The sequence below is a fragment of the Notamacropus eugenii genome, chromosome 5 (assembly GCF_028372415.1).
Source record: "Notamacropus eugenii isolate mMacEug1 chromosome 5, mMacEug1.pri_v2, whole genome shotgun sequence".
Classification (NCBI taxonomy): Eukaryota; Metazoa; Chordata; class Mammalia; order Diprotodontia; family Macropodidae; genus Notamacropus; species Notamacropus eugenii.
The window spans coordinates 23,894,017-23,914,289 of record NC_092876.1 but is presented as its reverse complement, the minus strand read 5'-3'; the positions used below and the strand labels follow the sequence as shown (position 1 = coordinate 23,914,289).

The following is a 20,273-nucleotide window of genomic DNA, read 5'->3' as shown; positions in this document are numbered from 1 at the left end:
TTGGTTGTAGCTGCAACTCCTTTGCCTTACAGAATATCATATTCTAGTTCCTTCAGTATTTTAATGTAGAAGCTGCAAGTTCCTGTATGATCCCGACTGTACCCCGTTGATATTTGAATTATTTCTTCCTGGCTGCCTGCAGTACTTTCTCCTTCACTTGATAGTTCTGCAATTTGGCAACAATATTCCTTGGTGTTTTTAGTTTGGGGTCCCTTTCAGGAAGTAAACAGTGAACTGTTTCAATGCATATTTTAACCTCTGGGTCTAGGAATTCTGGGCAATTTTCCTTGAGGATTTCTTGGATGATAGTATCTAGGTTCTTTTTTTCCTCATGGCTTTCTGGTAGACCAATAATTCTTAGATTTTCTCTCCTGGATCTGTTTTCCAGGTCAGTTGTTTTTGCTGTTATATGTTTTGCATTTTCTTCTATCTTTTCATTCTTTAGATTCTGTTTAACTTATTCTTGATGTCTCATAGATTCATTAGCTTCTACTTGCTGGATTTTATTTGTTTTCAAATTGTTTTCTTCAATTACCTTTTGTATCTCCTTTTCCTTCTGTCCAATTGTTCCTTTTAAGGAGTTATTTTCTCCAGTTAGGAAAATAGGAAAAAAATCTTTAAGTCACAAGACCTGGTATATAATCAGGTAGTATTTGTGAGGTGCTGGACAAGACACTAATCCTATCTTTACTCAACTGCTTCCCCTATGGAGGAAATCCTAAGGAGAAAAGAGGAAAGGGAGGGAGTGCAGAACAAAGAAAGGAAGGAAGGAAAGAGGGAAGAAAGCAAAGAGGAAAAGAAAACAGGAAAGAGCATCTAGATGTCACAGTGGATGGAATGCTGAGCTTGAAATCAGGAAGACCAGAATTCAGATGAGTCAGTCATTAGTTGATTGATCCCTGTCCTTCATCTTCGCAGAGGACCAAAATGGCATCACCATGATAAAGTGAAATTTCAGTGTGTCAGGTTGTGGCTAATCAGACAAATAAGTCTGATTAGCAAGTCATTAACCTCTGTTGACTCAGTTTCCTCATTTGTAAAATGGCAATAATAATGTCTACCTCCCAGTATTGTTGTTTGGATGAAATGAGATAACACCTGTAAGTGGACTAACAAAGTTTCTGGAACACAGCAGGCACTTAATAAATGCTTATTTACTTCTTCCCTTTCCAGGTGCCAAGACTTGCCTCTGCTCCTGGGTCTGGAGACCCCTTTCACACCCAAGCACAAGTCATAAAAAGTCACACAAAGGAGACAAGCCAACACCATTGGGCAGAGCTCTCACCAATTACCACTTGCAGCCCTGGTCCAGCTCCAGATGATTAAGAAAGAACAAACCTGAAGTGAAAAATCTGGATTTCACTACCTGTCTGTGGGACAGTCTGACTTATGACACCCAGTTTTCTGGGTTGTTCTGGGGAGCCCTTGAGAAACTAAAAAGCTCCTGCCTCTACAGGGGAGCCTTTTAGTGAAGGGGATGTCAGAGGTGTGAGGGGTCTTAGTACACAGAATAGAACAGCAAAGGTCAGAGGAGATTTAGAAAATGGCCTAGAGAAGGGAAAGACCTCAGCACATGAGATACAGAATTGTCAGGAGCCTTGAGCAGAGAACACAAAAGGGCCCTGGGGCTGAGTTCCTGCTGCTCATGGTGGTCCAGTCCCTTCTTCTGTCTATACATCAGATGGCTGAGCTTGGCTCACACATGTGGCTCCCCTCAGAGCCTTGATGCCAGGGACTATGTCCATAGAGGCAGTCCATGAAGGGGCACCAAGCATAGTCCAGCCCCCTGGGTGTGTCTGTGCAGAGAGAATGGCATGGGCCTGGAGGCTGGAGCAGTGGCCACTGTGGGGCTTGGGAGAGAGGGGGTCTTGCTATGGGCACCTTGGGGCAGAGATGCCTCTCCTGTGCTCCCCACTGGGAGACTAGCTGAGAGGGAGCAATGATTTCTGAGTTCAAGACATGGTGCCAGAAGGCAGAACTGGTGCTTAGATGGGGGCACTGAGGCAGAAGACGAAGAGAGGAGAAAGTCTGGGGTGGGTGAAGCAGCAGAGTGCAGGCTGATGAGCATCTGGTAGGGGCTGAACCTGTTATGCTTGGACTGGAGAACATCTGTTGAGGTCATGTCTGTGATGATTATGTTGGTGGGGGTCACAGTTTCCCTGTCTTGTTCTGCACCTGATCTGAACACAAAACAGAGACCCTAAGGTGAAATCTGACTGAGTCATGTGGGATGAAAATCCTGGAACATGTTGCGTGGGTGGATATGGACGTAGAGTGAAGCACAGGATGATCAGTATGACCTGATGTAGCACGGGAAAGGGGAATCCAGTAGAACCCTGAGGGCAAAGAGAGTGGGAATCCAAATAAAGTCATCAGCATTTATTAAGTGCTTACTGTGTGCCAGGCATTGTGACAGATACTGAGGATAACAAGAAGGCCAAAAACAGCCCAAATCCACCAGGAATGTTCCTTCTTATTGGAAGGACACCAAGTCAATGACCAAGTATTTAGAAGAGAGAAGGAGAGTAGAAAAAAGTAAATGGAAAATGAATCAGGAAGTGGCATTGGAGGTGAGGTTTGGTTCAAGTCAGAAAAAAGAAAGTGAGGAGTGAGAGCCTTCCAGGGATGGGGTAGAGTCACAGCAAAGGCCTGGAGATGGGAGATGGAATGTCATACAAAAAGTAGACTGGGCCTCATGTAGCTGGATCAGAGAGGTCTTATAGGAGAGAAAAGGAACAATAGTCATCACCATCATTTCTGCAGTGATTCCCAGTCTACAAAATACATGGAAAATATCACACTTCATAGACACAGCAGGGCTGAGAAATAGGTGCTGCTTTATCTCCATTTTACAGGTGGGAAAATTGAGGCTGATATGGAGGAAAGACAGGAAATATCTGAGACCGGGTTTCAGCTCAGGTGTCCCTGATCCCAGCTCAGCTTGCACAGGACAGGGGCAGCAGTGTTGGATGGTCAGCACCAGCTCTGGGCCGGGCTCTGGTCACTGCTCTCCATCAGCTGCATAGACACACTGGTCCATAAAACATCCATGCCAACAGCCTGGGCAGCAGATCTGTCCTCCCCCAGCACCTGAGTCCTGACTGTCCCTGCAGCAGGCCCAGGACAGGAGCCCCATTCCCACTGAACTCAGCTAAGGAGGCCAAGAGCACAGTGAGGGGAAGGGACAGGGATTCCTCTTCTGAGGATGATTCTCTCCCTCACTCTCTACACAAGGACTTCCTGTTTCATCTTCCTCTTTGCCTTCAGCCTGACAGAGGTGAACAGTGGGAGCCGTAGTGTTCAGGGAGTGACACAGCACCACAGTGGAGCCTGGCTCTCTCCTGTCTCACAGATGTTGCTGCTACTGCTGCCCCTGCTCTGGGAGGGTGAGTGGGTCTGGGGAAAAGGCAGGCTGGTCTGGGGAGTGAGAAGAGATGGAAATGCTTACCTGGTGTCTGTCTACCCTCAGGGTCCCTCTGCCAGAGACTGGAGGTGCCACCCTCAGTGACTGTGCAGGAGGGAATGTGTGCCCAAGTCCCCTGCACCTTCAACACTGATGAACTCAGACTCTATTACCATGAGTCCATTTATGGCTTCTGGTTCAGAGAAGGTTCTGATATTTCACGTAATTTGCCTGTGGCCGCCAGTGAGCGAAATCTGAGGGTGGAACCACAAGCCCAGGGGAGATTCCATCTCATTGGGAATACCAAGATGAACAATTGCTCCCTGAGAATCACAGATGCCCGGTTCACAGACAGAGGAAGATACTTCTTTGTTGTCCGTGGATCTTATAGACACAGTTACCGAAATCAGCAGCTTTATGTGAATGTGACAGGTAGGAAGCTCCTCTCCTGGGAGGCTCTCACTGTATGAGGCAGGGAGGTCTGAGGAATGGGCTGGCCTTGAGATCCTGAAGCACCCTGTGGGGGGAGTGACAGAACATGGAGTCCATGTGGGGAATTCATTCAAGGAGAGAGGCAGACCCAGGGAAGTGTGTGAAGAGTCTGTCTAAAGCTCCAGAGCTGCAAAGGGGAGGGAATATGGTGGGATCCCCTTTGGGAGGAACAAGGTCCCCAGACAAGACTGATACGGGCCTTGCTTGTTTGGGAAAGAACTCTGGAGCTGCTGCCAAAGGAAGGAGATTCAAATCCCAGATTTCTGATGGACACTTAGGGGAATTTTGTTGTATAATGTTTCCCTTTCTCTCTGGGACTCATTTTCTCTTTATGTATAATGAAGGGCTTGTTCTTTATTCCCTTTAATACAATATCCTCTTGATTTATAGTCTATGAGTGACTTGAGTCCTGAGGATGACAGGGGATGCCCAGAAGACTGTTAAGGGTGTGGGGACTGAATGGGGCCCTATTATGATCGGGACCACAGTAGGCACCTGGGGAACAGTGTAGGTACCAGTGTTTGGAAGGACACTTCACACTTAATTCTCCTCTCTGGTCCATGACTCTCTGACTCTCTCCTCTCCAGACTTCATCCAGAGACCAGACATCTCTATTCCAGAGATGCTAGAGTTAGGAAAACCAGTGACTCTGAACTGTACATTTCCTTGGGCCTGTGGGGAAAACAGGCCATTGAAATTCTCCTGGATGGGGGCTGCCCTCTCCTCCAAGCCACAAATATCTGAGGCTTCCTCCTCCTCGATGCTCTCCTTCATTCCTCAGCACCATCATCATGGCGCCAACCTCACCTGTCACGTCACCTTTCCTGGAAGCAGTTTGAGTTCAGAGAGAACTGTTCAACTCCATGTGTCGTGTGAGTGCTGGAGGCAGGAGACCTTCATCTTCCAGTGAGGAGCTGAGAGAAGGGGGTTTAAGAGCCCAGGGTGGTGGTCCCAGGCCTGAGAAACCAGATACTTTTTTCCTGTGTGGGGCAGGGAAAACTGGCTCTCAACAGAACCACAGACTGGAATTTTCCATTTTTTCTCTCAGCATCTATGGTTTTATGTGCCAGGGTCAGTCATGTAGAGTTAACCTGGATGGCCTCTGAGCTCCTTCTAATCTGATATTGTTTGATACTGGAATTTAATCTCTTTCCTGCCTGATGCTGGGCTGGGCAGAGAGCCCCACTCCCAGCCAGCCTGGTGCTTCTGTTGCAGATGCTGTGCAGAATGTGACCATTACCATGGCCCTGGACAACAGGACAACAGGTATGAGCAGAGCCCCTGAGGGAAGACAGGGAGGGTATCCTGGAGCTTCAGCTTCTACCCTGAGGGTGGGTGTGGAGGTCAGAGAGCAGAGGGAGACAGAGACTTACTCTGCAGGCCCATGTACTCTTTGGCCTGGACTACCTCTCCCCTTGGATTTACATCAGATCATGTTCACTCTTGACTTTAAGGGTTAGAAACCATTTTCCTCCCAACAGTCCCATGAGATGGAAGTGAGAGAATTCTTATCCCCACTTTCCAGATGAGAAAACTAAATCTCAGAGCTGTGAGCAGGGCCTGGCCTGGTTCACAGAGGTCCCAGCACCAGAGAGGTGTGAACTCTAAATGTAGAGACTAAATATAATGACCTCTCCACTGCACAAGGCTTGGGGTAAGAGGAACAAAGTCCTCTTTGGGGTCCAGCTCCCAGGACAGTACTAGGTCCACTGGATGCATCAAAGTTTCCCCATTAGGGAAGCTGATCTGGTTCTCTGCAGTGCAGGCCAAATGGGGAGGCTTTGCTCCCTGGGGCATTGATGGTGGTTTCAGGGCTGATTTGGGGGTTGGAGGGGCTTGTGTAGGAGGAGGCTATGGGGCATGGGTTGAGGAGGTGCTGTCATTGGGGGACAGCAGTCTGGGCATCCAGGCTGAGCTTGAGCACTCAGTCAGGGCAGGTGCATTGTGGGCCTGGAGATCCCAGGTATGCTGGGTGTGGGAAACTGAAACCTAGTAGTGATTATAGTGGATTCCTAGGAAGGAAGCATCCCATGGAAATACAGAAGGAGAAAAGAAAAAGAAAGAAAGAAGGAAGAAAAAATATTAAGGGGAAAAAGGAAAGAAAAGAAGAATATAGAAAGGAAAAGGGAAGGAAAAAGAAAAAAAGGAAGGCAAGATATGAGAGATAAACAAAAAATAAGGCAATGGAAGAAAGAAAGAAGATGGAAGGAAAGTAGAAAAGAAGGAAAGAAAGAAGCAGGAAGGGAAGGACCCAGGCTGAGTGTGTCCAGGCGGCAGCAGAGGCAGGGGAGGCCTCCAGGGTCTGGAGAGCAGCCAGGGAAGATGCAGTGCAGGCAGAAGGGGCAGGAATCCAGGCTGCACTGGGCCTGGGATTTCCCTTCCTGCCTAGGGTCCCGTCCTCTTCCACTTGCCCCTTCCTGGTGGAATCTTGGGGAAGTCACACCTGCTTTCTAGCTCCCAGGTCTCTCCTAGGTACAATGAAGGCGGTCTCTGAGATCCCTCCAGGTTCTCACTCCTGGGACCTCCTCTTCTATTTCAGTTTTTGACCCAGGAAACAGCTCAGCTCTTGTGGTGCAGGAGGGAAGGTCCCTTCACCTGCTCTGTGCTGCCAACAGCAATCCCCCAGCTACACTGAGCTGGATCCTGGGGGACCAAACCTTGCTCTCTTCCAAGCCCTCAGAGGATGGAGTCCTGCACCTGGATCTGCCCCACCTAGGCCCAGCAGATGGAGGCAATTACACCTGCCTGGTTCAGCATCCTCTGGGCTCCAAGGATGTCTCCCTGAGTATTTCAGTGCAGTGTGAGTGTGAGGAGGCTGGGCACCATGGGGTGCTTGGGTCCTGGTGGGAAGAGGAGAGTGTCACCCACTAAGAAGGGTCTCCTGTATTTTCCCACAGATTCCCCAAGGATTATCAGCCGTTCCTGCTTGTGGCTCAAGGAGGGCTTGTCCTGTACTTGTTCTATCCAAGCAGAGCCAGCCCCCTCTTTGCTTTGGTCAGTAGAGGGGAAACCTGTGGAGCTAAATAGTAGCAGTGACACCTCCCAGGTGACATTAATCAGTTCTGGGCCCTGGGCTAACAGCAGCCTGAGAGTGAAGGTGGATGGAGTCCCCAACATCACTGTCAGCTGTGAGGGGAAGAATCCCCATGGTACCCGCACCCTGCTCTTCCAGCTATTGCCAGGTGATGGATGGGGGCAGAATGCAGCTGGAGCGGAGGGACCTGAGGACAGGGGACCCAATATGGTCATGGCCCTTGTTCACCCCAAACTTCCCTTTCATCCAGACAGGCCCATGCCATCTCATATGTCCCCCAAAAATATGATCCTGGGTATCCTCTTTGGAGCTGGTGCCACAAGTCTGCTAGCCCTCTGCCTCCTTCTTCTGTGAGTGTGGGGGCTGGGAGGACGAGGGGATGGGGAGTTGATTCAGGACATGATGGCCTGCTTGGATGTCTCAGAAATTCTCAGATATTGATGTCTTCCTGAGTTTGTCCACCAATCTCATCAGATTATACGATGGAGAATGGAAAGGGAAGTCCCAGTGCCCTTCGTTTTACAGATTAAGAAAACCAAGCAGGGATTCAGAGAAGAGACATGACTTGCTCAAGGTTACACTCATGACAAAATATGTAGTCAAGTCATGATTTAAGTAGTCTAGGCCCCTGACTCCATGATCTTCCAGGATCCAACAGAGAAGCTGACGGTGCAGAGGATAAAATGTTGGGCCAGGAAACGCGAAGATCTGAGTTCAAATCCAGCCTCAGGAATTTAAAGTTTTTGAACCTAGGCAAGACACTTTAAATCACTTACCTCAGTTTCTTCATCTGTAATATGGGGACCATGATAGCACTTAACTTTAAATGTTAACTATCATTAAAATTAAATGGGATCATATCTGTGAAGGGTTTAGTTCAGTAGACAGCACATAGTAATATGTGAATAGTAGTTATTATTTCTTATTTTATTATCCAATGGGGTTGTGTCTCTATGTCCTGGGCCCAGTGCCTGACACCTAACAAGTACTTAGTCAATTTCCCTCTCCTTCCCTCATCCCTTACCCTTTCCCAATTCCCATGCTGAATGATGGGCTCAGTGTCACAGATGGCGAGGGGCACAGCTGGATTTGGCCTCCACGTGGCCCAGGGCCTCAGAGTTGCTTAAATGTGCATTTCTCTAATGGTTAGTGAGAGAGCAATTTTTTTGTATAACTACTGAAAACTTCAATTTTTTCTTCTGAAAATTGTCTGTTCATAATCTTTGGACATTTATGAATTGAAAAACGTCTCTTATTTTTATAAATTTGATTCAGTTCTTTACATATTTGAGAGATGATAATTTTATCAAAGAAACATGATGTATTTTTTTCTGCTCCTTGCTTTGCTTTTAATATTAACTTCACTGATTTCGTTTGTGGAAAAACTTTTCAATTTCATGTAGTCAAAATATCCATTTTGCATCCTGTAATTCTCTCTTTCTCTTCTGCAGACTTCTCTTTTCAATAGATTTAACAAGTAATCTTTCCATGTTCTTCCAATATGCCTACGATATCACATTTTGCATTTAAATCATGTACCCATTTTGAGCTGCTCTTGCTATACGGGATGAGATTAGGTCTATACCTCATTTCTGCTAGACTGCCTTCCGGTTTTCCCAGTGTGTTCGTTGAATAGTGTGTTCTTATGTCAATAGCTTGGATCTTTGAGTTTGCCTTTGAGTAACTCTAGGTACTGTGGTCATTTACTTTGAGATCTTGTGGGTTTAATCCATTGATCAACCACTCTATTTCTTATGTGGGGGAGATTGCTTTGATGACTATCACTTTGTTGTAGATTTCTGGTATTGCTAGGCTTCCTTCCCCTCCTGCTTCCTTGTTGGGTAAGATGAATTTCTAAACTTGACTGTGTGTGTGTGTGTGTGTATGTGTGTGTGTGTGTGTGTGTGTGTGAGAGAGAGAGAGAGAGAGAGAGAGAGAGAGAGAGAGAGAGAGAGAGAGAGAGAGAGAGAGAGAGAAGTTCCTTCCTTGAACTACTTCAGATGAAAAAGAGAGGTTTAAGGGATATCACCTCCTCCTCCATTTCTCCCCTTCACTCCCCTCTCCAATATAAAAGTTCTTCCTTTTACAGCTCTTTTATGAGTGATAATGTTCCCTATTCTTTTTCTCCCTTTCCCTTTCTCCCAGTGCATCCCTCTTTCTCACTCTTCCATTCTTCCTTTTTTGACATCATCCCAATATAACAGATTAAATCCATACCCTTTGTCTATGTACTTAGCTCCTAATTGTCCCAACAGGGATAAAACTCTCAGGAGTTGCATGTCTCATTTCCCATAAAGGAATGTAAACAGTTTAACCTTTATGGAGCCCCTCATGATTTCTCTTTGAAGTCCTTTGTTTGAATGTCAGATTTTCTCTTGAGCTCTGGTTCACCAGGAATGCTAAGCTCTTTTGTGTCATTAAATGCACATTTTTCCATGTAAGATATAATCAGTTTTGCCAGCTAGGTTATTCTTGGTTGTAATACTATCTGCTTTGTCTTCTAAAACATTGTTTTAAAAGCTCTCTGTTCTCTTAAAATTGTAGCTCAGTCATTTCAGTCTCTTTGTGACCCCACTGAGGTTTTCCGGGGAAAAATACTGGAGCAGTTTGACATTTCCTTCTCCAACTCATTTAACATATGCAGAAACTGAGGACAACAGAGTTAAATGATTTCTCAAGGTCACACACCTAGCAAGTGTCTGAGGCTGGATTTGAACTCAGTAAGATGAGTCCTCCCCACCTCAGGCCTGGTGCTCTCTTCACTCTCTTACCTGGCAGACCTTTATAGCAGTTGAAGCTACATCTTGTGTGATTCTGACTGTGGTTCCATAGTATGTGAACTATTCTTTCCAGCTACTTGTAATATGTTTTCCTCTATCTCAGAGCTCTGGAATTAGGCTATAATATTACTTTGGGTTTTTAGAATTTGATTAATATATTCCTGGGAGTTTTTATTTTAGAATCTCTTTCAGTAGATGATTGATCTTTTTCATTTCCTAAGGATGGAGAAAACATATATGTATTGGTAGTGAAGCAGGAAACAATAGATAGATTTCAGACAAGAGAGAGAGTGGGGGAGATAGCAACAGCTTTTGCTACAGGAAGAGATAGGGTCAATGGTCCAGATAGAGGCTTCACCCTGGACCAAAAGGGGAGTGTCTTCTTCATCCACTATCAGAGTAAAGGAGGAGGGAATGAAGACATCGCAGTGATGTGGAGGGACAAAGACATATCATGTTATATCTCAGTGAGGTGAGGAAAGGAAGAAGGGACCAGAAGGAGTTCTCAGTCAATGGCCTCAATCATTGAGTGGAGTCTGAGGCACAGTTCTTAGCTGAGAGGGTAAGGGATGAGAGGCCATGAGAGGCCTGAGGACAGATGAGAAGGCTTGGAATTTCTGCTGTGGTGAGTGGGATAGAGAACTGATTAAAGAGGAGTAGAAAGATTACCTTACTCCAGTGAGGCCCATATGGGTAGCACAGTGGGAAAAGCCTTCAGCTTCTAATGATTGGGAAGCAGTATTATCCCATAGGATCACAGAATGTAGAACTAGAACAGACCTTAGAGACAAGTTCACCCTAGTCTTTCATTTTACAGATGAGGAAATTGAGGGTTAGAGTGAGGAAGGTATTTATTCAAAACCCCAGAAGGAAACAGTGGGAAGAGCAAATCTCTTAATCTTTGGCTTCATGGTCTTTCCTAGACTCTCCTGTGGTTCATAGATTTCTGGAATTTGGAGCTTGGAGATCACAGAACAGGAGAATGTCACAAGGGAAAGGATCTGATTGTCTCATTTGACAAATGAAGAAAGAGGAGGCCATTGAGGGAAAATGGTTTGGCCAGGGTCAGACAGAGAGTGAGTAACAGGGCCTTACTTCTCTGGAATCAAGTCTCAGGTCATCTCCCCTGCACCAACTCTGCCCATCTACCTCCTCAGGTTAAAGATGCTCAGGAAGAAGTCAGTGGTAGCAGCAGCAGAAGCAACCATGGAGGAAGTGGAGGTAAAGTATGTCAACCCCCAGCACCCAACTGTTCATCTGACTCTCATTCCCCAGCTCCCTCTCTGCCCCAAGGTGATCTCCCTCCACCATCTACTGTTTCTCTCATGATGCTGGGACCCACTTTGACTGAAAGTCCCTGTGCCCTTTCTCCAGGATGAGACGAGGCCATCTTGCATTGATCTGTATCCCATTTCACCAGCTGCAGACACAGCCCTAGCCCCAGTAGCTCCAGGGAATGCAGCTCCAGATGAGTTACATTATGCCTGCCTCAACTTCGAAGAAGCGAAAGCAAGAGAAAACCACGGATCCACTGACCCCCTCACTGAGTACTCAGAGATTAAATTCCAATGAGCAAATGTTGAGGCCTCAGCCTCAGTTCTACACTGGGTGGTTCACAAGTCAGTTCCTTCCCTATATTATCATTCATTCTACAAATGTATATTAAACATCTGCTCCAGAGAGATATTGGATAAGACACATTCTCCACGCTCATGGAACTTTCAGTCTAGTAAAGGGACCAAACACAAGCCCAGGATAGTGGCAATATTTACTGAACACCTGTTATGAAAGCCCTTCTCTTGGTACTTAAGTTGTTCCAACCTTATTTCACTCATGAGGAAACTGAGGCTCAGAAAGAAATATGGCATCTTAGAATTAGATACCTAAGGAGCTTTGGGGTCACTGAACCAAGCCCCCTCATTGTATGAATAAGGAAATTAAAACCAAGAGAGATTAAGTGATTTTACTACATGTGTCTACACACATGTAGTATATCTGAGGAGATCTCAAACCCAGGTTTTCCTGAGTCTGAGTCTAGAACTTTATGCTCTATGCAGCATTGCACAGAATGACACAACCAAGAAGGAATAAGTCTAGAACTCAAACTCCCACTTACTTGTTTCTATATTCCTCCCTCCTTTCCTTTCTTCCTTCCTTCCCTCCTTCCTTCTTTCTTTCTTTTCTTCCTTCTTCCCTTCCTTCCAACTTTTTTTCTTTCTTTCCTTCTTTCCAACTTTCCTCCTTCCTTGATTTGAACCTAAGTTTTCCTGGTGGGGAGGCCAGCTCTACATCAGATTTGCCTTGCAATGATTCAACTTATATTGTGTATCACCTCTCCCCCACACCCAAGGGTAATGAAAACTCCTTAAGGACAAACCCTGCTTTTCTCCTTTTCCCCCCAATGACTTTGTCACAGTTCATATGTAATAAATCTTTGCTTGATTGAATTCTATCTCCATGTCCAACATTCCTTTAACTCTTTAACATTGCCTCAGAGGTACCTTGGAGCAGCATGGAGGAGTGGTCACCTGACCTGAGGAGATATACAGACCTAAATGGGATACTCTCTGTCTATAGGCCATGCCCAGGGGCTTCCATAGCACCAAGTGGTTGGAGAGGTAGGGAATGTGGTTTCCAAACCACATGTGTCTACCACTTGGTCCCTATGAGTATAGACCTGAGTTTAAACCCCATCACCTAATCTCTGTCTGCCTCATCTGTCTCTTCAGTTGTAATAGGAGGAGATTGCATCGCTATGGTAGTTTTCACTTCCAAATGTATAATGTGATGATCCAATGTGGGATATCTCATGAAAGCAGTTGCTACCATTACATGGCACTTTAAGATTTCACAAGTGCTTTACTAGTATTCTCCCTTTGGATCCTTCCAACAGTTAGGGAATTAAGTGTTAAAATTTTCATTTTATGGATGAACTGAGTCAATCAGCAGCTAAGTTTGCCTAGGGTCACACAGGTACAGGCTTTGAACTCAGGCCTTCTGAGCACCAGGTCCAGTGCTCTGTATATCATGGCACTATTTGAATGGATTCACAAACCTAGAAATGTTAGCTATTATTATTAACTGCAAAACCTTGCTCACGTCCCTTCCTCGGTTTCTCCATATGCATCTGTAAAATTTATGGAGAAGCAGAACCAAGATGGCAGAGTAAAAAGATGCACATACTCTAGTTTTTCCTACACAGCCCACAAAATGCCTGTAAAAATGACTCTAAACAAGTTCTAGAGCAGCAGAAGTCACAAAATGACAGAGTGAAGGAGATTTCCAGCCCAAGGTAAACTACAAGCCCCCAGGACAGATCTATCGCATGGAGCATGGAGCAGAGCACAGTCCATGGAGCCCAGCCCAGCCTTGGCAACATGGCTCAGCAGGGACAGGACCAGAACAGGCCTCTGGGACAGAATTCTCAGCAGCAGTGGTGGTTCTCAGATCCCTCTACCAACAAACGCCAAAGACACTTCAAAGGTCAGTGAAAAAGCTTTTTCTCCTGGGTGAGAAGGGAGCAGGGTCCTCCCCTAGTCCCGGCTGCAGGTGGTGGCAGCAGTATCCATTTCTGGAGCCCTCAACCTAAAGCCCCTTGGGGAATTGAGCAGCTGATCTGAGTCTCAGTCCTGAGTGACATTTGGGGGTGAAGAAGAGTGTTGGCTGGCATGCTAGAACTGGTGGAGTCCCTGGAAAGGGAATTCAGATACTAGGCAGAAAAGCTTTGGCAGCTCCCAGACCACAGTGCAGGCCAGGAGAGGAGTAAACTCCTCTCCCTTGATTGAGCCACCTTGGGGGAGCTGAGAACTTACAGTTTCCCAGAGTATGCCCCCTTCCTGACAAAGGACTCAGAAGTCAAGTAACTGGCTGGGAAAATACCCAGGAAAGGGGAAAAAATAAGGTGATAGAAGGTTACTTTTTTAGTGAACAGGTATTTTCTTCCATCCTTTCAGATAAGGAAGAACAATGATTACCATTAGAAGCCTCCAAAATAAATATGCAATGGTCTCAGGCCATGGAAGAGCTCAAAAAGGATTTTAAAAATCAAGTAAGAGAGGTGGAGGAAAAATTGGGAAGAGAAATGAGAGAGATGCAAGAAAATCATAAAAAGAGAGTCAACAGCTTGCTAAAAGAGATCCAAAAAATGCTGAAGAAAATAGCACCTTTAAAAATCAGCTAACTCAATTGGCAAAACGGGTCAAAAAAGCCAATGAGGGCAAGAATGCTTTAAAAAGCAGAATTAGTCGAATGGAAAAGGAGAATCAAAAGCTCACTGAAGAAAATCACTCTTTAAAAATTAGAATCGAAGGCGGAGTCAAGATGGTGGACTAGAAAGACACACACATGTAGGGTCTCCCCACACAGCTCACAAAATACCTATAGAGAGGGACTCTCAACAAATTCTGGAGCAGCAGAAGTGGAGAACAATAGAGTGGAGGAGATTTCCAGCCCACCATGACCTGAAAGGCCCATAGAAATATTGGTTGCACTGGACGCACAGCAAAGCCCAGCTCAGCCTTGGCCACATGGCCTGATGAGACTCTGGGAGGAGGACACCTCGGGGGTGGAATCTCCAGTCACAGAAGCGGGTCCTCAGATCCCTCAACCCACAGGCACCAAATGTCAGTGACAGGGTTTTATCAGTTGACCAGGAAGAGAGAAAGGCCTTCCTATAGCTCTGGCAGCAAGCAGCAGCCACAGAGGCTGCACAGCAGCCCGTAGGGACTGCTCTATTGTGTGAGCATAAAAACCCCTGGGGGCGCTGAAGAGCTGAGTCTTACCTCAGCCCTGAGTGGAGGACCTGGCCAAGCTGGTCTTTGTCTCACACTGAATGGCAGTCCTGTCCATCCAGATTATCTGAAAATCATCCCCCAGTGCTGACTTGGGAACTGGAGGCTAGGTGGCTGTGGAGAGGTATCTGCTAAGATTCTGGGCACAAAAATCCCTCTGTACATCCAGACCAGTACACACTTGATTGTGCCACCTTGGAGGAACTGAGACCTCACAGATTCCCAGGGTATAAACTACTCTTCACAAAGGATCCAAAAGTCAAGTAACTGGTTGGGAAAATGCCCAAAAAAGGGAAAGAAATAAGATCATAGAAGGTTACTTTCTTGGTGAACAGATACCTCCTCCCACCCTTTCAGATGAGGAAGAACAATGCTTACCATCAGGGAAAGACATAAAAGTCAAGGCTTCTGTATCCCAAATATCCAAAATAAATATTCAGTGGGCTCAGGCCATGGAAGAGCTCAAAAAAGAATTTGAAAATCAAGTTAGAGAGGTGGAGGAAAAAATGGGAAGAGAAATGAGAGAGATGCAAGAAAAGCATGAAAAGCAGGTCAACACCTTGTTAAAAGAGACGCAAAAAATGTTGAAGAAAATAACACCTTGAAAAATAGGCTAACTCAATTGGCAAAAGAGGTTCAAAAAGCCAATGAGGAGAAGAATGCTTTCAAAAGCAGCATTAGTCAAATGGAAAAGGAGGTCCAAAACCTCACGGAAGAAAATAGTTCTTTCAAAATTAGAATGGAACAGATGGAGGCTATAAGAAACAAAGAAATCACAAAACAAAACCAAAAGAATGAAAAAATGGAAGATAATGTGAAATATCTCATTGGGAAAACAACTGACCTGGAAAATAGATCCAGGAGAGACAATTTAAAAATTATGGGACTACCTGAAAGTCATGATAAAAAAAAGAGCCTAAACATCATCTTTCATGAAATTATCAAGGAAAACTGCCTTGATATTCTAGAGCCAGAGGGCAAAATCAATATTGAAAGAATCCACTGATTACCACCTGAAACAGATCCAAAAAGAGAAACTCCTAGGAACATTGTGGCCAAATTCCAGAGGTCCCTGGTCAAGTAGAAAATATTGCAAGCAGCTAGAAAGAAACAATTCAAATATTGTGGAAATACAATCAGGATAACACAAGATCTAGCAGCTTCTACATTAAGGGATCGAAGGGCGTGGAATAGGATATCGCAGAAGTCAAAGGAACTAGGACTAAAACCAAGAATTCCCTACCCAACAAAACTGACTATAATACTTCAGAGGAAAAAATGGTCTTTCAATGAAATCACGGACTTTAAGGCATTCTTGATGAAAAGACCAGAGCTGAAAAGAAAATTTGACTTTCACACACAAGAATGAAGAGAAGCATGAAAAGCTAAATAGCAAAGGGAAGTCATAAGAGATTTACTAAAGTTGAACTGCTTACATTCCTACATGGAAAGACAATATTTGTAACTTGAAACTTTCAATATTGGGTAGTTGGTAGGATTACACACACACAAACACACACACACACACACACAGAGACAGAGAGGACAGAGTGAATATGTGTTGTATATATATATATATATATATATATATATATATATATATATATATATATATATATATATATATATATATATATATATATATATATATATATATATATATATATATATATATATATAGAGAGAGAGAGAGAGAGAGAGAGAGAGAGAGAGAGAGAGAGGTGGGGGGAGAGAGCACAGGTTGAGTTGAATAAGAAGGAATGATATCTGAAACATAAAAGTAAGGGGTGAGAGAGGAATATATTGGGAGGAGAGACAGAAACGGAATGGGCAAATTATCACTGATAAAAGAGGCAAGAAAAAGCTTTTTCAATGGAGGAGAAAAAGGAGGAGGTGAGAGGGAAAGACTGAACTTACTCTCTTCACATGTGACTTAGGGAGGGAATAACATACTCACTCAATTTGGTCTGAAAATCTATCTTACACTCCGGGAAAGTAGGGGCAAAGAGGACAAGTGGGGAGAGGGGGATGATAGAATGGAGGTCAAGTGGGAGAAGGGAGCAATTAGAAGTAAGGCTTTTGGGGAGGGACAAGGTCAAAAGAGAGTATAGAATAAATGTGGGGCAGGATAGGATAGAGGGAAATATAGTTAGTCTAATACAACATGATTATTATGGAAGTCTTTTCCAAATTACCCACATATAGCCTATATTCAATTGCTAGCCTTCTCAGTAGGGATGGGTGGGGAGGGAGGAAGGGAGAGAAGTAGGAATTCAAAGTATTAGAAATGAATGTTGAGAATTGTTTTTGCATAGAACTGGGAAATAAGAAATACACGTAATGGGATGTAGAAATCTATCTTGCCCTACAAGAAAAGAGAGAAGATAGGGATAAGGAAAGGGCAGGATGTGATAGAAGGGAGGGCATATTGAGGGAAGGGTTAATCAGAATGCAAGGCTTTATAGGGTAGGGAGAGGGGAGTGATGGGGAGAAAACTTAAAACTCAAAATTTTGTGGAAATGAATGTCAAAAACTAAAAATAAATAAATAAACATTAAAAAAGCAGTTTATGGAATGCCCACACAGGGCAAGCATTCACGTGATGGTCAGAATAAACCAAACAAGGACACCCTCAGGGTTTCTCTTAAGAACTTTTGGATTGATTGTGAGACATGGGAGACACTGGCACAGGACTGTCCAGCATGGTGTGCTCACATCACAGAAACTGCTGTGCTCTATGAGCAAACCAGAATTGAAATAGATTTTTAAAAAATGAGCAAGATGCCCTAATTAAGAGAATTAACCCCAAATATTCACATGGACTCTTTGTGCATGACCTGTGATAGAACATTCTGAGTTTGTATTGGCCTGATCAGCCACAGACAGACACACCGATATTTAACTCTAGGGTAGCGATGTCATTTTGCACCTCTTTGAGAATGAAGGACAAGAACTACATGATGTTGTACTACTTAAAAATTGCTTTTTTTGCTGTGTGACCTTCCAAGAGTTCCTTCCCCTCTCTGTGACAACAACATTTTGACCACTTGTCACAGGTTTGTGGTGACAAGTCAATTATCTGCTACAACCTTCTTGCTTGACAAATGGGGAAACAGAAGAGCAGGAGGGACATGCAATTTCCCTGAAAGTGCATTACTGGGAAGTTACAAAATCTGTTTTCAAATCCAGGTCCGTGACTGTAAAGTGGGGTCTCTTTCTACTTACTTATCCTGTAGCCTTTTTGACCTATAGAAGACTGTCCCAATGTGAGAATGAGTTGAACTGAGATACAGATAGTTAGATAGAAAGATAAGCAGAAAGATAGATAGACAGATAGCACATAGAGACAGATACAGAAAGGTAGATGTAGATATAGAAAGACTGATAACAGACAGACAGAGACAGACTGTAATGGGTGAAATCTAACATAATTGAGGAAATAAAAATTTGAACTTCTGAGAATATCAATTTATTTATTGATTTTTACATGTAATTTTTATTTTTCTCTGTTACATATAAAGAGAAAAATTTAACATTCATTTAAAAATATTTTGAGTTGCATATTCTTTTCCTTTCTTTTCTTCTCCACCCTTCTTGAGAAACCAAACAATTTGATATGGATTATACATATGCAGTCTTGCAAAACATTTCCATATTAGCCATGAGGGAATAGAAAATGCAAACCAAAAAGCAAACAAAGAAGAAGGATAAAAATGTTTTGAAAGCATGCTCTGATCTGCATTCAGGCTCCACTTCTTAGGATCTGACTGAGTTTCTGGTCAGTATAACCTATGTCCTTAATTAAGGGTCGCTAAGCAGTAGGTAGTGGGGGGTCCAGCTTCCCAGCCACAGAGTAAGGGCTTCAAACAATGTAATATAAATTCCTCACAATTATCATAATGGAATGTTTTCTTACAAGAAAGAAATTGGACTAGAGTCACTAGACCCATAACTGAAAAAAAAGGAAACTGAGATAGATACATAATTGTGTCACAAGATGGAGTTAGTGTGGTTCATTCAAATCCTATATTGGGGTGAGAGAGAATTGGGAAATGACTTGTATTCTTATATTGTAATATTAATTGCATTAAGTTTGTTTGTGCAAAAACTTTTCAATTTAATGTAATCAAAATTACACAACTCTCAGATTGGCTAACATGACAAAACAGGAAGATGATAAATATTGAAGAAGATGTGGGAGAGTTGGAACACTTATTCATTCTTCGTGGAGCTGTGAGCTGATTCAAATATTATGGAGAGCAATTCGGAACTGCCCAAAGGGCTACAAAATTTAACCCAGCAATATAACTTCTAGGATTGTATCCCAAAGAGATCATGAAAATGGGAAACAGTCTCCCATGTACAAAATATATTTATAGCAACTCTCATTGTGGTTGCCAAGAACTGGAAATTGAGGGCATTCCCATCAATTGGGAAATGACTGAACAAGTTGTGGTATATGAATGTAAGGGGATACTATTGCGCTATAAGAAATGATGAAGAGGAAGACTTCAGAGAGGCCTAGAAGGACTTATATGAACTGATGCAGAGTGAAAGGAGAAGAACCAGGAGATCAGTGTACACAATAACAGCCCTAGCATGCAAGGAAATTTTTTGGCAGACTTAGCCCTTCACAGAAATGCAAGGACAAAAAATCTTCCCATTGGACTCTTCAGGCAAAATGGTCCCACATCCAGAGAAAGAACTATGGAATTGGATCACGGAATGAAGCAGACTGTTTTCTCATGTGTTATGTTTTGTTTTGTTTTCATAATTTTCCCCGTTCATTTTAATTCTTCTGTACAATACGACTAAGGTGAAAATGTATTTAATTAAAATGTATGTGTAGAACCTATATAAGATTGCGTGCCATTGGGGGGAGGAAGAGGGGAAAGTGGGGAAGGGGAGGGGAAGGGGAGGGAGAGAGGGGGAAAAATCTAAGATATATGGAAGTGATTGTAGAAAACTGAAAACAAATAAATTAATTTAAAAAAAGAATCCTTGCTCCTTGACTAAAGTTCTCCGCCAGTGTCTGCTCAGAGTATGGAGACAGTCCAGAATTTCAAAGATTCTACCTACAGACCTAAACTTCTAGGAGACCCTACCAAAACCAAAAAGTTTTTTTGTTCCCCACACCTGGAATGTTCCACCTCCTTATCTCTATTTCCTTGGATTCACTGGCTTCCCTCAAGATTCAATTCAATTTCTACCTTCTTCAGGATGTCCTTTAGGGTTATTCCTTATACCCTCAGCCTTCCACAAGTGCCTTTCCCTGTAAAATTTCTCTTTCTCTCTCTCTCTCCCTCTCTCTCTCTCTCTCTCTCTCTCTCTCTCTCTCTCTCTCTCTCTCTCTCTGTATATATATATATATATATGTATGTATATATATGTATATGTATGTATGTATGTGTGTGTTTATGCATATTCTCCTTCAATTTTTCTGTGCCATGTTTCCTCACTGAATAGACTGTGAACTTTTTGAGGGCAAGGACTGTGTTTTTGCCTTTCTTTGTGTCCCTGATGCTTAGTCCAGTGCCTAGCATGCAATAAATGCATAATAAATGCTTCTTGAATAACATCGACTGATTGAAGCACAGACCTGGGAATCAACTGTGTCTCTATTTTTGAGGATATTTCACATGGAATGTCCTGTAGGCATCTCAAACTCAACGTGTCCAAAACTGAACTCATTAACTACACCATCCCAATCTTTCCCCAACTTCAAAGCTTTACTAATTCTGTGGAGGATGCCAGTGTCCTTCCAGTGACCCATG

General features: G+C 43.7%; 1 protein-coding gene across 1 annotated transcript; it reads left to right on the top strand.

Moving 5' to 3' along the window:
* The first annotated feature begins 3,275 nt into the window (after positions 1-3,275).
* On the top strand, positions 3,276-12,161 carry LOC140503624 (sialic acid-binding Ig-like lectin 13). The gene is made up of 9 exons (XM_072607764.1): positions 3,276-3,386; positions 3,470-3,835; positions 4,483-4,767; positions 5,111-5,161; positions 6,435-6,695; positions 6,793-7,077; positions 7,180-7,279; positions 10,867-10,930; positions 11,084-12,161. The coding sequence occupies exons 1-9, from the start codon at positions 3,353-3,355 to the stop codon at positions 11,279-11,281; spliced, it is 1,644 nt and encodes a 547-aa protein (XP_072463865.1). The 5' UTR covers positions 3,276-3,352; the 3' UTR covers positions 11,282-12,161.
* Positions 12,162-20,273: the final 8,112 nt, after the last annotated feature.